The following is a 15532-nucleotide window of genomic DNA, read 5'->3' as shown; positions in this document are numbered from 1 at the left end:
TACGAAAGGATCGTTGCATAAAGTGTTAGAATCTAGCATATTCTATAAGTAGCGAGAATTTGATATTTTTGCACTTAAGAAAATGGATTTGGAGTTGTAAAATGAGAATGATTGGAAATGTGTTCAATTTGTCTATTTCACAAAAGTAAGAACCATAGGTAAACATTGTGTGCATGCTAGGAGCATGGGACAAGTGTAATAATTCAAGTAAGAAGTTGATTACCCGAAACGAAAAATAATGAGTAATCAGTATGGTGATAAATAAAAGGAGTTTTATTTATACTCAAAAGTTTGAGGCCATATGGGATTAGTATTATTCTTGTGTTTCACTTTGCATGTTTTGACTTCCAGAATAATTGAGTTTATTAAGAATAATCGAATTATTCGAACGGGCCACAGTCGTTCATATGATGGAAGTAGATATGAATGAAGACTGTCATAAATTGGTGTGTGGATTGTCTAGAAAAGTATTAGACATAAGCAAATGTGTGTTGCAACGTTCATGAGTGCTTACGAATATGATTTGAGCATTGGATTAAACCCACGCTCACTTGGATCGCTCCATGAATTGTATCACGAGTGATTTGTGAGACGATAACATCTTATATTCTTGAAACCGAGATGTGTGAGTTGTATCTTGCGAATTGGTTGCACGTTGATAATATGTAAACACACTAGTAACTTGGTGTTATAAAACATATTGTTGTGTGTAATTCGGTGAGTGAGTGCAAGCGAGCATTGTATCAAAGTTTATCCGTTCCTTTTATCTAAAGTAGGATAAAAGCGATATCTTTGGGCCCCTCGATGGTTTAGTGATGACATATGTAAATGCTCGGCCGGGCTAGGGCTAATTTGATTTGTTCAGTTAGTCTGTCGTCATAAATCGGAAATCGAGATATATTAGAAATCATATCTCATACGATATCTAGAATGGAGGAATATATGATCCCTTATCTAAGGACACACGTATCTGATATGATCAGAGTTGACAGCGGCTTTGGAAAGCTACGATTGCAGATCAGGATCTGAAGTCATACGCAGAATAGTTGTTAGACTTATCCAAGTGGGAGACTGTTGGATTAGTGTCTAAGTCCATAACTATTTTGGTATGTACTTGACCCGATGGTGCATGGTCCTTTTGGGTTGCCTTCACCAAAGCAACTTGATTGGAGAAATGAATAAAGAGAGAGAGGATAATATGATTTATTAATATGTTATAAGAATAATATATTAAAGGAGAAATCATATTTGTTTAATTAATATTGGTCAATAATTAATTAAGAATTAGTTTTGTGATCAAATGTAATTAATTAAACTAGAGGGGCTGATTTGTAATTATGTGATAGTTACAAAATAAGGTAAGGATTATCTTATTTATATGGTGGACGAATTTAAGGTTGGAAAGCCTTAGAATTCGAGTATGATAAGGATTCAAGGATTATCTTATTGGTTGCTTAATGGATAATCAACTAGATAAGGATAATGACTGAAACCCTATCTCTACACCTATATAAACACCCCTAGGGTCATGAATTCGTGTATCCCTTCCCAAGAGGTCCTAGATACGAATTCTAACCTCTCACCTCTCTCTTTATACCTTCTCCATTTGCTTATGGTGTTTGTAAGCCATTAGAGGAGTGACACTTGTGACTCTAAGCATTCCAAAGTCAATCCAAGGTGGAATTGGGATTGTTATTGCTACATAACAATCAAGGTATGATCTTAAACCTAATTACATGTTAATATGATTACTTGCATGTTAGAATTAGGGTTTATAGTCTTGGATTCAAAGCATGTACAATAAAGAAACCTAGATCCAAGCATTAGGGTTTGTATGAGCACATAGGATGTCTTATGACCAAAACCCATCATTTCTCAATTCTAACCCTAGTACTTCTCCTTGGTTCCTCCACGCTGGGAGGAGGTGGGAGTATTTCTCGAGAGGTACTTGTAAGTGTTGTATGACTAGAGTTTTCTTCATCCTTAGAAAACTTGTCCTCAAAGAATTCCACATCTCTGGATTCCACAACAACACCAGAATCAATATCTAGTAATCGGTAAGCCTTGCTATTTTGAGCATATCCAATAAATATACTCTTATTAGCTCGTGCTCCCAATTTGGTTCGCTTAGGATCGGGAGTCCGATAATAAGCAACACACCCCCACACTTTCAAATAGTCTAGGTTAGGCTTTCTACCTTTCCACAACTCATAAGGGCTTGTAGGAATCACGCGAATAGTGATCCTGTTATGAACATAACAAGCAGTCAATAGTGCTTCCCCCCACAGATTGTTTGGTTGACCTGATTGGTTCAACATACAGTTGACCATCTCACAAAGAGTTCGGTTCTTCCTTTCAGCCAAACCATTCTGTTGAGGGGTGTATGGTGATATTCTCTCATGTTTGATTCCATTCTCTTCGCAGAATGTGTCAAACTCTTGGTTGAAATATTCTCCGCCTCTATCCGAGCGAAGAATTTTGATGTGCCTTTCAAGTTGATTTTCGACCTCAGCCTTATATCGTTTAAATGCATCAAAAGCTTTATCTTTTGATCTCAGCAAATAAACATGTTGATATCTACTGAGGTCATCACAAAATGTGATGAAATACCTTTTTCCTCCTCGAGTAAGGATTCCATTTAACTCACATATATCAGAATGAATCAACTCAAGTAAAGATGTGTTTCTCTTAACTGATGGAAATGGTTTCTTAGTGAACTTTGATTTTACACATGTTTCACATTTTTCAAAATCTTTTGAGTCATATTTTAACATACCTTTAGTTTGCATTTTTTCAATGTTTTTAACATTAGTGTGAGCTAAACGTTTATGCCATAAAGAAATTGAACAAACAATATAACAAGAAAAGTTCACTTCATTCACATTAGCAACCAATCCATCAATTACATCATTTCCAACACTAGACACACTAGCAACACCACTCTCAACACTAGGACCACTCATATTACCCTCATCACTAAGACATAAACGATACATTCCCGAAGTGTTGGTAGCCCTCCCAACATATCTTCTGCCTTTAGTGATCACAATTTTGCCTCTCTCAAGCACCATCTTGAACCCACCCTTGTCAAACTTGTCCGCAGAAACCAGACCCTTCGAGATAGTAAGAACATGAAGAACATCTCGAAGAGTCACCCATTCACCACGTGTGAACTTCAACCGAACATCACCCCTTCCTAGAACTTCAGCTCTATGGCCATCAGCACAGACGACAACCGTCCCATGAGGCATGGGTTGGTAGGTGTGAAAGCTCTCTCTTTGCCCACAAACATGCACAGTGGCTCCAGTGTCCACGAACCAACCTCGAGCACAGATTGCTCGAGTAAGAGAGGAGATCATGAAAATCTCTCCAAGGTTCACACTAGCCACCATGTCAGTTACCTTCTCGACTGCATGTGCAACCGGTATGGATTTGCGATCTTTGCATTCTCTCGCATAGTGCCCAATCTCTCCACAGACATGGCAAGGACTGACCCTTTTTGGCTTTGAGTTAGGATTTTGATGACCCGGTTTCTTGAAGCTTTGTTTCTTTGGCCCAAAATTCTTCTTGTTCTGTCCCCCATATTTGCCTTTGTGGCTAGAACTCCCACCTGACACATGATGCACACTTTGTCCAACTTTACCTCGCTTGTCCCTGATGCGAGTTTCCTCCTCAATGCGGAGGTGTTTCATCAGATCATCCAAGGAGTAGTCCTCGGATTTGTGCATCATTCTCTTAGAGAAATCTTTCCACAAGGGTGTCAGTTTTGCGATTATCGCACCAACCTGAAATAGTTCTGGAAGAGAGATGGTGAGTGCGTTCAACTTGTTGACCATGACTTGGAGTTCATGCACTTGCTCCATAATTGGTTTGTCATCAACCATTTGAAACTCAAGATACTTGGACACAAGGTACTTATTAGTACCTTCTTCATGTGCCTTATACTTGAGTTCCAACGCACTCCATAGCTCTTTAGGATCTTTGACCGACGAGTAAAGATCATAGAGCCGATCAGATAGGGAATTCTTGATGTGACCCACACACAATTCCTCGGATTCTCTACGCAGAATCCTTTGTTTTTCCAGTTCTGTAATGACCGCTGGGTCCACAGATTCCCCTTCCTTTGGAATTGGATCATCAGGAATTAGTGCCAGTTTTGGGTCCAACAAAAAGGAGAGCTTCAAGACATGAAGCATGAACTTGACCTTTTCGGCCCAACGAGTGTAGTTCTGACCATCGAATTGGTCAAGTTTGGCAAACTCTTGGTTCATGAAATGGAGGCTAGCAGTTGAGTCCATTAGTCTGTTGACTGATCACAAATAAAAACCTTTAAGATTGTTGTTAATCAAACTAATAGACGTGCAAGGAAACCGACAAATAATATTGAGAATTATATGTCGATCAGTTGCGAATAATAGATCTAATTATTATTATTATATTACCGAGTTTCGTCCAGAAACTAGATCTATCCTTCTCGATTAGATTCGATTATAAGAAAGGTAGAAGAAGATTGTCCTGTTGTTGGACGAATTAAACACAAGACAGAAAAATAAAACCGACCTGTTGACTGCTGACTTGATCTTGAAGCAACTGCACGGATCAGATTCCTGTCCTTAAAGGTTTTTACTTTGCTTGTATTGGCTGTAAGCAACAGAGTAAAACCCCGGGATTTAATGCAGTAGATCGATATTCCAACAGCACTGGAAATCGACAAACACAAAGCGACTACTCGGAAACTAGAAGAAAAACCGCAGAGAGAGGGAGAGCTTTCAGATTTTCGTAAGAGTCTATATGGCTCCTAGGGAGCTGTATTTATAGGTATCGTAACCCTAAAAGGCATCAAACGGGCCCCCATAGGCCGGCCCCAGAAACCCTAGGGCGACAGCTTGCTCTCCAAGCAATCTGTTTCCTGATCCTTCTAGAATACCCTGACTTGGCCTCCACGAAGTCAACGACGGTCAACCATTTGACCGGATCGGTCAAACCAGCTTGACCCGAACTCGTCAAAAATAAAAGATCCTCAGCTCCCAGCGACCGATGCGTCGTGCGAAGTGCGCCTAAATTTCGCACTCGCGGCGTCGGCTAGTGCTAGGCTAGGCTAGGCGCGCACATGGGCTTGGCCCATTTCTTTGATCCACTAAATCCTTTGAAGGCTTACTAAGGGAATAGGCTTATAAACCCACAAAAGTTTCTTCCCCCCACCAATGTGGGATACAAAGGAAATTGCCAACTTGCAATTCCTTTATATATAAAGTTCCAACATGATATACCAAAGCATGATTGGAATTATGGCTCATTTGGTTTACCATAGGATGTAGTTGTTGGAAATAGATGTGGTCGTGTTGGCGATGTAGGTGACATAAAAGTTGATCCCAATGATAGTGAAGGATGTCGAGCAGTACATTAGGGCTTTGGTGTGATAAATTAAAGAGGATGTGAGAAATAGATCGACGAGATTAGGGCTTATAAGACTTATTTCTATTTTTATAAAAATCATCCCTAAAAGATAAAGTAATCAAAATATCTGACAACAAATATATTTTTATCATTTTACAAATGTTTAACAAAAGATGATTGACAATAATAACTCCAAGAACCAAATATGAAATTTTGGAAACCATAAAGATAAATCATGTTAAAAATTAAAAAGTTATATTAAAAGTGCATATATATAAATCCTAGGACTAACTTTATAGTTTACTCTATTAAAAACTAAAACACAATTTTTTTTTTAAATTAATGCAAGTTAAAAACTATAGAATCCAAATCTATAATTATTTGTATTTACTGCAAATTAAAAGGGATACATCATAACATTAATTTACAAAGACCATAACTCAAAGTCATAAAAAATCAATTTACATTTATTTAAGGATTTGGGTAAGTTTTAAGTTTTTTTTTTCCAAATTCTTATGGAAAGGAAGGACCGGAAGTGTAAGAAAATTTGAACTTGACGATTGACCGATTGTCAAAGACGGAATGAAAGAAACACAGAGATGATGAGATCTATCAGACGGCTGATAATTACTCATTTCTTCCAATACGAACCACCCCAAATCGCAAGAACCCTTGAAAGCTCGACCCACGGGCGCCAAAAACCTCCAAAACATCATCACAAAAATATACATTACACACGCATACACATCTCCAAATCATTACTATTAAGATACACAAATAAAACCCTGCATCTGGATTTCAATTTCTTGGAACGCCCACACCCTCGATTTCGCGATTCATGGCCCTCGAAAATATTGTCAAAGAAGCATTGAACGCACTCTATCATCACCCAGATGATGCCGTTCGCTCTCAAGCCGATCAATGGCTTCAAGAGTTCCAACGGACAATCGATGCTTGGCAGGTTCGTTATTTAACTACTGATTGAGTTCAAATCATGTTACTTCAATCCGTACTCATATAGTCCGCGTAATCAATTCGATATTTGAACTCCCTAAATCGGTACTAAATTGTATTGGGTAATCAGTTTTTGCTCTTTCTACATAATCATGTAGGTTTTGTTCATCCATCGGAGTGAAAGTGTAGTTAATTTGCAAGTTTCTCGATTTAATTGTGAATAGGTTTTGATTCGCCTAGGATTCTAGACAAATCATCCAGCATAACCAAATATGGGTGCTAGAACTTGGCAATTCCTTATCTTTATGGAATTCAACCCATATAAAGGAGAATCTGTAACTTGCAAGCTTTATGCTGTTGCTAAAAACTTTTATGTCTATGGAACCAGCTATCTCATACTATCAATAAATGAGGATTGATTAGCGTACATCACCCACTTGAGCTGTTATCAAAATTTGTTTTTATCTGATTCTAATGTATTCATTAAAGATCAATTAAATAAGTTAACATATGTTAAATTTTCTCTAGGTGTCTGATAATTTGCTTCACGATGCTAGTAGCAATGTGGAGACTCTAATTTTCTGCTCACAAACTCTCAGAAGTAAGGTAATTTCATTCATCCTTCTTTACCTTTCAATCAAGCAAGGTATTCTTTCAACTTTATGCATCACAACATAACAGTTTCAATTAACTTAACAATAACATCATATGACATAGCTATTTACTTTAATCCATATCATGTAACAGGTGCAAAGAGATTTTGAAGAATTGCCTTCTGAAGCATTTCGTTCACTACGCGATTCTTTAAATGTAAGTGAATATCATCAAACAATTGTACTCTTTTATATCTATCGAATCTGGTGTTTGAGTTTGACAGCTGGAGTTTTAACTTTTAACTGCAGAACTTGTTGAAAACATTTCACAAGGGCCCACCAAAAGTTAGAACTCAGGTACTATCTAAAACTTGTTTGATCAACAGATGTGTTTAAGTTGTAAACAAATGGATTTTGTGAATATGAAAAGGATTTTGTTATATATAGATTAGTCTTGCTGTTGCTGCATTAGCTGTTCAAGTTCCTGCTGAAGATTGGGGAGATGGTGGCATAATGAATTGGCTTAGAGATGAGATGAATTCAAATCCTGATATTGTTCCAAGTTTTCTAGAGCTACTCAGAGTCTTACCTGAGGTTTTATAATTCACCATAAACTTATATATTAATATTAAATTGGTTTATGGAGTTGCTAATGTGTATATAAATAATCTATTATGCTTTAAAACAGGAAGTTTTTAATTACAAAATAGCTGCACGTCCTGAAAGGCGAAGAAAATTTGAAAATGAACTTGCCTCTACAATGGATGTTGCTCTTGGGATTTTGACTGCATGTTTAAATATTCCAGAATTAAAAGAACAGGTGAGTTTTTTTCTATTTCTTTTTCTTTTTAGCAATAACAAATTAATTCTGTTTTCTTATAAGATATAAAGTTTTCTTCTCAATATTCCACTTTCTTCTATGACTTTCTTACATTCAGGCTCTTGAGGCTTTTGCATCTTGGCTTCGACTAAGACATAGGTATATTTCCTTATCTATTTTCTTTTTTCTTTTTTTTTTTGAAATCTTTGGTGCTATTGAATGAATTACTACTTGATGTTTTTTGTTGCTTATAGGATACCTGCATCTGTTCTTGCTACACATCCATTGGTGTTAACAGCTCTCTCTAGCTTAACTTCTGATGTGCTTTCAGAGGCAGCTGTAAATGGTAATATACTAATATATATTATATATTATTTATTGTGATCAGTTATTAATTTAGAATGTAATAAATATCATTGTTCACTGTTGCCTATATGCAGTGATTTCTGAATTGATACATTACACATCTGCAAGAAACATAGAGGGGTTTTCTGTTCATATGCCCTTAATTCAAGTTATTGTGCCACAAGTTATGAATCTGAAGCCACAACTTAGAGATTCTTCAAAGGTAATTTTTTCCAAACTCTTTTCAGTTTCAATTTAAGACATACAAGTTGATGGATCTTTTCAAAAGCTTCCTGCTTTTATAAACAAAAGAGATACATCTGATTTCAGGATGAGGAAGATGTTAAGGCCATTGCTCGATTATTTGCTGATATGGGTGATTCCTATGTTGAATTAATAGCAACTGGTATGCAAATTCACAGTTTTTTTTTTTTGTTGCAAAAAGTATTAAATAATTTTCTACTTCTAAACTATTAGTTTTTTCTACAGGTTCTGATGAATCAATGATGATTGTTCATGCATTACTTGAAGTTGCTGCACATCCAGAATATGATATTGCTTCCATGACATTTAACTTTTGGCACAATCTTCAAATTTGCTTGATAGAGAGGTGAGTGGTTTAGTTCTTTTAGTTTATATTTTATAAAAACCAATTATTTGATACAATAATTGTTATTATTTTGCAGAGAATCCTATTTATCACTTGGCAATGAATCATTAATTGAAGCAGAGAGAAATAGACGTGTGCAGGTTTTTCGTTCATCATATGAATCACTTGTATCCATGGTGAGTTATTGTAGTAAAATCTTTGTTTTTGATGCATTTACACAACCAAGGACATAAATGTCATTTGTATTTTGTTGCTCACAGGTTAGTTGCAAAGTTCAGTATCCTCAGGATTACTCTCAGCTTTCAAAAGAAGACCAAAAGGATTTCAAACAGACAAGATATGGTATTTAGTTTCCTTCTAATTATTTGTTCTTTCTTTCCATATCATCATTCATAATACACTCTAACTTATTATAATAGTTTAAAAATGAACTTTTGAAGAATACCCTTTTAAAATTTTGTTATTGTAATGTGCTGACATACTATATTATATTTCTAGCTGTTGCAGATGTCTTAATTGATGCAGCATTAGTTTTAGGAGGTGAAGCCACACTTAGAATTCTATACATGAAGCTTGTTGAGGTACATAATTACTTCATTTTATCAAATTTATCATGTTATATTATTTATAAACATAAGTTATATCAAATCATTAAATGTGTCATTTCATTTCACAATTTTCAGGCTCTAAGTGGACACCAAAATGGTGATATGATGGATTGGAGACCTTCAGAGGCTGCATTATATTGCATCAGAGCCATATCAGATCTTGTCCCCTTCATTGAAGCAGAAGTGATGCCTCAGGTATAAGTTACATCTTCTTTGACCTTCCGTTGACTTTGACTTTGACCATTTAATTTTATTGTTTTTATTGGTTTAAACAGATTATGTCTTTGCTTCCGAAACTTCCTCATCAATCACTATTACTTCAAACAGGTTATATACATTTTCTTTTTTCATAAATTAATATTTCATTATTTTTTTTAAAAAAAACTACCCTTTGTTTTCCAGTATGTTTGACAGTTGGAGCTTATTCCAAGTGGATTGATGCTGCACCAAATGGATTGTCTTTTTTGCCCTCAGTCATTGATATTCTTGTCAGTGGCATGAGTATGTCTGAAGAGTCTGCAGCAGCTGCTGCATTGGCTTTCAGACACATATGTGATGGTATTGTAAATTTGTAAATTTGTAATCTTTCTTCATTTTATAGGAATGTAGTTTTAAATTAAAGATTTAAAAGATTCATATTATTATTTTTTAGATTGTGGGAAAAAGCTGTGTGGATCTTTAGATGGTCTTTTCCAGATATACCAAAGGGCAATGACTGGTGAAGGTTCTTTTAAAGTTGCAGCTCAAGATTCATTGCATTTGGTTGAAGCCTTAAGGTCTCACTACAATACAAAATCTTAATTAATTTAAATGAAAAAGAAAAAGAAAAAGAAAAAAAAAATCTCATAAATCTTTAATTGCAGTATAGTTATTACAGAGCTTCCTCCTGATCAGGCTAAGAAAGCCCTTGAGGCTCTTTGCATACCTGCAGTTGCATCTTTACAGGTTTGACTAGTCAATGGCTATCTAATGAACATAAAAAGAAAAGAAAGATAATTACGATTATGCCATTGCTGAATTATTTTGTATGATGAGTAGGAAGTGATCAATCAGGGTCCTCTGGTTTTGGGTCAAAAACCTGCTCGTGAAATCACTGTTCATATTGATCGGCTTGCAAATATATTTAGGTATCAAAAACTATTTTTTTTAAATTCTTTTATATATAAGTGTATCTTATTTTTTTTTTAAATAATGAATTTATGTGCAGATATGTAAATAATCCGGAAGCTGTTGCGGATGCAATTCAAAGACTTTGGCCACTTTTCAAAGCCATCTTTGATATGTAAGTATAAAGCAAATTTCATTGCTATAAATTTATAATTGAGTAATTTTTTTAAAGTATACCAATAAATAAATAAAATTAGGTTGCTAATTCTGCATCTAAGTCTTTTTTTCTGAAAAATAATGCAGTCGTGCTTGGGATATGAGGACAATGGAATCACTCTGTAGGGCATGTAAACATGCTGTAAGTTCAAGCCTATATGTTTTTTTTATAAGTTATATATACTTTTTTTGTGTTGCTAATTAATTATTTGCAAAATTAAATGTTTGTTTTTTTTTTTAAGGTGAGAACATCAAAGAGGTTTATGGGAGTGACAATTGGAGCAATGCTTGAGGAAATACAAGGGCTATACAAACAACACCACCAACCCTGTTTCTTATATCTCTCTAGTGAAGTTATAAAGGTCAAAAAAAAAAAGTTTCAACCTTTATCAATCAATGAAAAGAACAAACTATTTGAGATTCATTCATTCATCATATTATTTATGATGCAGATATTTGGATCTGATCCTTCTTGTGCGGATTACTTAAAAGTATTGATTGAATCTCTGTTTAGCAACACAGCTTGTTTGCTTACAAAAATCCAGGTTCGGTTTCTCCTCTTCTAAAACCAAATCTTTAATTTCCTTTTCATTAAATATTTGTTTTTACTTTTTAATAACAAGTATTGAATTTGTAGGATTTCACATCCAGACCAGATATAGCCGATGATTGTTTCTTGTTGGCTTCAAGATGCATTCGCTATTGCCCTCATTTGCTGTTTCCATCTCCTGTATTCCCATCATTGGTGGAATGCTCAATGATCGGAATCACAGTTCAACACAGGTTAAATACAAAAAACACCAACCACCTTTCATTTCCTTCTATTACAACTTTAAACCTTCAATATTTACAATATTTTTTCAGGGAGGCATCAAATTCTATACTAAGCTTCTTATCGGACATATTTGACCTTGGAAAATCAAGTCAAGGGCAACAATTTGTTCCCATGAGGGACAATGTAATTGTCCCACGAGGTGCCAGCATTACAAGAATCTTGGTTGCTGCTGCAACCGGGGCCCTCCCAAGTTCAAGATTAGAAACTGTAAGACAGTAAGACACTGTTTATTTTGATTAACCCTTCAAGCGATATTAATATTACCATTAATGCCCTTTGGTTTGTGACAGGTGGCATATGCTCTGCTGGCGTTATCGAGGGCATATGGGTCAAAAGCTTTGGAGTGGGCCAAAGAGAGTGTGTGTTTGATTCCGGTTTCTGCTGCAACAGATATGGAAAAGTCAAGATTTGTGCAGGCGTTGTCTGATGCTGCATCGGGTGTTGACATCAAGGGATTGACGATTCCGATTGAAGAGTTGTCTGAGGTCTGCAGACGGAATCGCACAGTGCAAGAGATTGTTCAGGAAGCTTTGAGGCCGCTTGAGTTGAATCTGGCTTATGTGTCATCATAGGATACAGATATCATGGGAATTGGGAAAAAAGGTCATTTTTTGTGCCTAAATTTTATGGGTTATAGGGATTGGATTGGGGGTGTGATGTATAATTGTTGTAAGTTGTGATTAAGATATGCAGGAAAAAAGGTTTGTTGGAATTGTTTTCCCTGAAATTTTGGTTGAGGTGTTATCGCTTGCAATTTTCTTTGTATGAAAAATCAATCCATATATCTTTTGAGAATGTCATGGAAATTTGAATCGTTTTGGTGTTTATTTCAATGTTTTTGTTCTAAAAGTTATGTCGATAGTTAAGATCATGCTTCAAGGTATTCTTTTGTATGATTTGTCATTGTTGATGATGAAACTCGTGGCGATGACTCGAAGGTTTTATAGGTTGAAAGTGCAAGAATATTGTTGGTATTGGTATAAAAATACATTACCTTTTTAGTTTGGGTTTGGACTAAGGGAAAAGGCCATGAAAGCCCTCAAGTTTGCAATTTTTTGTCGGTTTTACCCAAAGTTCGTTTTTTATGTCCATTAATGCCTTACATTTGCATTGATTTTTTCATTTAAAACATTTATTTGGTTTACCTTTCATTAGCCGGTTATCATGGAACTCATTTTTTCCAATTCGATCGATTAAAGACTTAAGGATTCCAAAGATAAGGTTTTGGGAAAAACCTTATGCCACATCGTGGCAGGTTGTTGGCCACGATGTGACCATGTCACTTAAATGAGAATCGCGTCTGGTTGGTGACCATGATGTGGTGAAGACGTAACACGATATGGTGGTTGTTGCAGTCCAAACCCATGAAATTCAGGGTTTCTCTTATATTTAAAGGCTTTAACTCCAGGTTTAGGTCATTCTCTTCATCATCCATCCATGGTTATGAGCTTGTTTGCTTAGTTTTGGAGCTTATGCTTTGGATTACATTTGTTCTTTTTAGATCCAAGCATACTCTTTTGGTTGGTTTTGGTCCCTTTCATAGATGATCTTGGAGTTTGAGGAACTCTAGAGCTTAATATCACACTCATGTGGTCAATGGACTTCTAAGCAATGTCTAAATAACGTAAAGCGTGACTTGGTGGCAATGTCAAGCCTCAAGCTTTTCCGAGCCTTGGCGAGCCATGTTGTTTGTAAGACGTGACTTAAGGCCGCAATTTTGTATATAATTCATATTTTTATAGGTATTTTATACTAGGGTAAATTACACGAATCGTCCCTCGTCCATGTGCCAAAAAGCACATTCAGTCCCTATTTTCAAAAATTAACTCGGATCGTCCTTCATTTGGTTAAAAGTTGCACATGTCATCCCTCGTTAGTTTAAATTTACACATTTCATCCCTTACGAGACATGAAATGACTATTTTGCCCTTTTTATTTAATTTTTGATTTATTTTATTTTTCTTACAATTAATAACAATATACAAAATAAAATAAAAACTTCATCCCTCCCACCTTATCTAACCCCTTCCCTTCTAAACCCACTTTCCCCTAAAGCAAAATCATCACCACCACCGGACAACTGAGCACCACCATTGACCACCGCCGGACCACCACACACCACAGTTGACTACCACTTTTTTTTTTCTTTCAAAAGCATCGTTGATAAACCCTTATCCCCCTTCTTCCCAAGGTTCCTTAAGCCACCACCGTCGACCACCAAGCCTTGTAGAAACACCAGCCGAAGGAAGAGAGGCGGAAACACCAACCATCACCACCTGTTCGCAGATCTACACTCCAGGTGGTGTTAGATTTGATTTTTTTCCAAAGATGTGAGTAATGGCAGACTCGATTTCTTTAAGGTTGAAACTTTGCCGAGTTTGATTCAACACGGAACCCTCTCATATTACTCCGACGGAATGTACCTCCGCTGTAGGGTTTCAAATGGAGATAGAGGCGAACAAAAAAGTAGATCCATTCTTCTGTTTTTGCCAGGCGAGGGTGAGGGAGAAGGCGGTGATCGTTGTGCGCAGATGGAGGTGGTGGTTTCGAACACAGATGTAGGCGATGATGGTTGCTACAATGGTGGTAGAGAAAGAAATAGAAGAGATGTGTGGTTGTGGTTTCCGACAACTTCATGGTTGTCGGCGACTTCGTGAATGGTGTGCAGATCTTAGACGGTGGTGGACAGGCGGCGAACGGAGAAGCAGAGATGGAGTGGTGGATGGTGGTCTTCATCTGGAGACCTGATTTCAATGATGTAGAAAGAAAAGGGGGAAAAACGAATGGGAAGGGGGAGCCGGGACAGGTGGGTTGATTGGTAGGGTATTTTGTTTTTTTTTTCTTTTTTTTCTAAATCTAAAAATGATAAATACATATGAAAAATTAAAAAAGAATTTATTAAGGGTAAAAATGTCATTTTATGTCCACAGGGACGATCCGAGTGAAAAAATTATTATACAGGGACGGTTCGAGTTAATTTTTGAAAATAGGGACTAAACGTGCTTTTTGGCACCTGGACGAGGGACGATTCGTGTAATTTACCCTTTATACTATTATTCATTTTCATACACATATATTAGTCAAGCCGGCATTTTGGTTAAGCTTGGCGGCACATACAAGCCTTGGAGCCATGGCGTGCCATGACAGAGCCATGACGAGCTTTTCAAAACCTTGCTTCTAAGTGAGAAAAGGTCGATGCTTGGATGTTCTTGATCCTATGTACAAAGACTTGCCTTTAAAGAGCTTTTTAGACTTATGGTTTAAGATATTGCTTTGTAGTGATGTCTTATTAGATAAAGTTGGAAACTTTATCCATTAAGTCATTAAGAAGAACCAGATATGAAGTTATGAGCTTTGATATGTAAGGATTAAGCTCTTAATGAAGGAGATGACTTGTGAGCGAAACCAAGACGCAACCAAGGAAGGCCCACAACATGGTGACGCGTTGCAACGCGATTGTTTTGGCTGGACTTGGTCAACGTGACCAATGACTCGTTACGATGCGATGGCCGTTAGGGATGAAAATGGGTCCGAACCCAACCCATTTGGACTCGGACCCGAAAACTCGGAAAATGGAATTGACGAAATATAAGACCCGATAACCAGATCGATATAATGAAACCAGTTTCGGTTCAGTTCCGGGTATCGGACCGTATAAAGTGGGTATAGAACCAGTTGGAACCGATAATAGATAATTAGAACCAGTTTCAGGTTTTAGACCCAGATGGACTCGAAAACTCGTCAATATAAAACATTCTATATTATTGAGCATGGAACAAGAATGCAACATTCAAGTATAAACACACATTTAATGTTGGAAATATTTATATTTATAGTTATGATTAATATATTGAGACAGAACTTTGAAGTCTTAATTTGCTAGTGCTTTAGATATTATTGTTTTTCATATATATATATATATATATATATATATATATATATATATATATATATATATATATATATATATATATATATATACCTTAAAAAGCATTTACCATATTTTGCTGATTTTTAAGAGGTACAAGCCTTATTGCACTGTTTACA

At 36.2% G+C, this 15532-nt stretch overlaps 1 protein-coding gene across 1 annotated transcript; it reads left to right on the top strand.

Moving 5' to 3' along the window:
* The first annotated feature begins 6000 nt into the window (after window positions 1-6000).
* MOS14 (ARM repeat superfamily protein) lies at window positions 6001-12312 on the top strand. The gene is made up of 27 exons (XM_078991542.1): window positions 6001-6358; window positions 6880-6957; window positions 7099-7161; window positions 7254-7301; window positions 7392-7538; window positions 7633-7764; window positions 7883-7923; window positions 8019-8110; window positions 8205-8332; window positions 8440-8515; window positions 8599-8719; window positions 8796-8895; window positions 8980-9061; window positions 9218-9300; window positions 9403-9522; window positions 9603-9654; window positions 9730-9885; window positions 9980-10103; window positions 10191-10272; window positions 10366-10454; window positions 10535-10609; window positions 10738-10792; window positions 10893-11012; window positions 11103-11195; window positions 11288-11433; window positions 11515-11692; window positions 11776-12312. The coding sequence occupies exons 1-27, from the start codon at window positions 6236-6238 to the stop codon at window positions 12055-12057; spliced, it is 2886 nt and encodes a 961-aa protein (XP_078847668.1). The 5' UTR covers window positions 6001-6235; the 3' UTR covers window positions 12058-12312.
* The last annotated feature ends 3220 nt before the right edge of the window (window positions 12313-15532 follow it).

This window comes from Lactuca saligna, chromosome 4 (genome assembly GCF_052625555.1).
Source record: "Lactuca saligna cultivar CGN05327 chromosome 4, ASM5262555v1, whole genome shotgun sequence".
NCBI lineage: Eukaryota > Viridiplantae > Streptophyta > Magnoliopsida > Asterales > Asteraceae > Lactuca > Lactuca saligna.
The sequence above is the reverse complement of the archived record's forward strand: the minus strand, read 5'-3'. Positions and strand labels throughout refer to the sequence as shown.

Coding starts and splice junctions, on each gene's coding strand:
- MOS14 (XM_078991542.1), top strand. CDS start 6,236: ATGGCCCTCGAAAATATTGTCAAAGAAGCATTGAACGCACTCTATCAT. Junction 9,886..9,979: donor TTTCAGACACATATGTGATG/GTATTGTAAATT, acceptor ATTATTTTTTAG/ATTGTGGGAAAAAGCTGTGT. Junction 10,273..10,365: donor CTGCAGTTGCATCTTTACAG/GTTTGACTAGTC, acceptor TATGATGAGTAG/GAAGTGATCAATCAGGGTCC.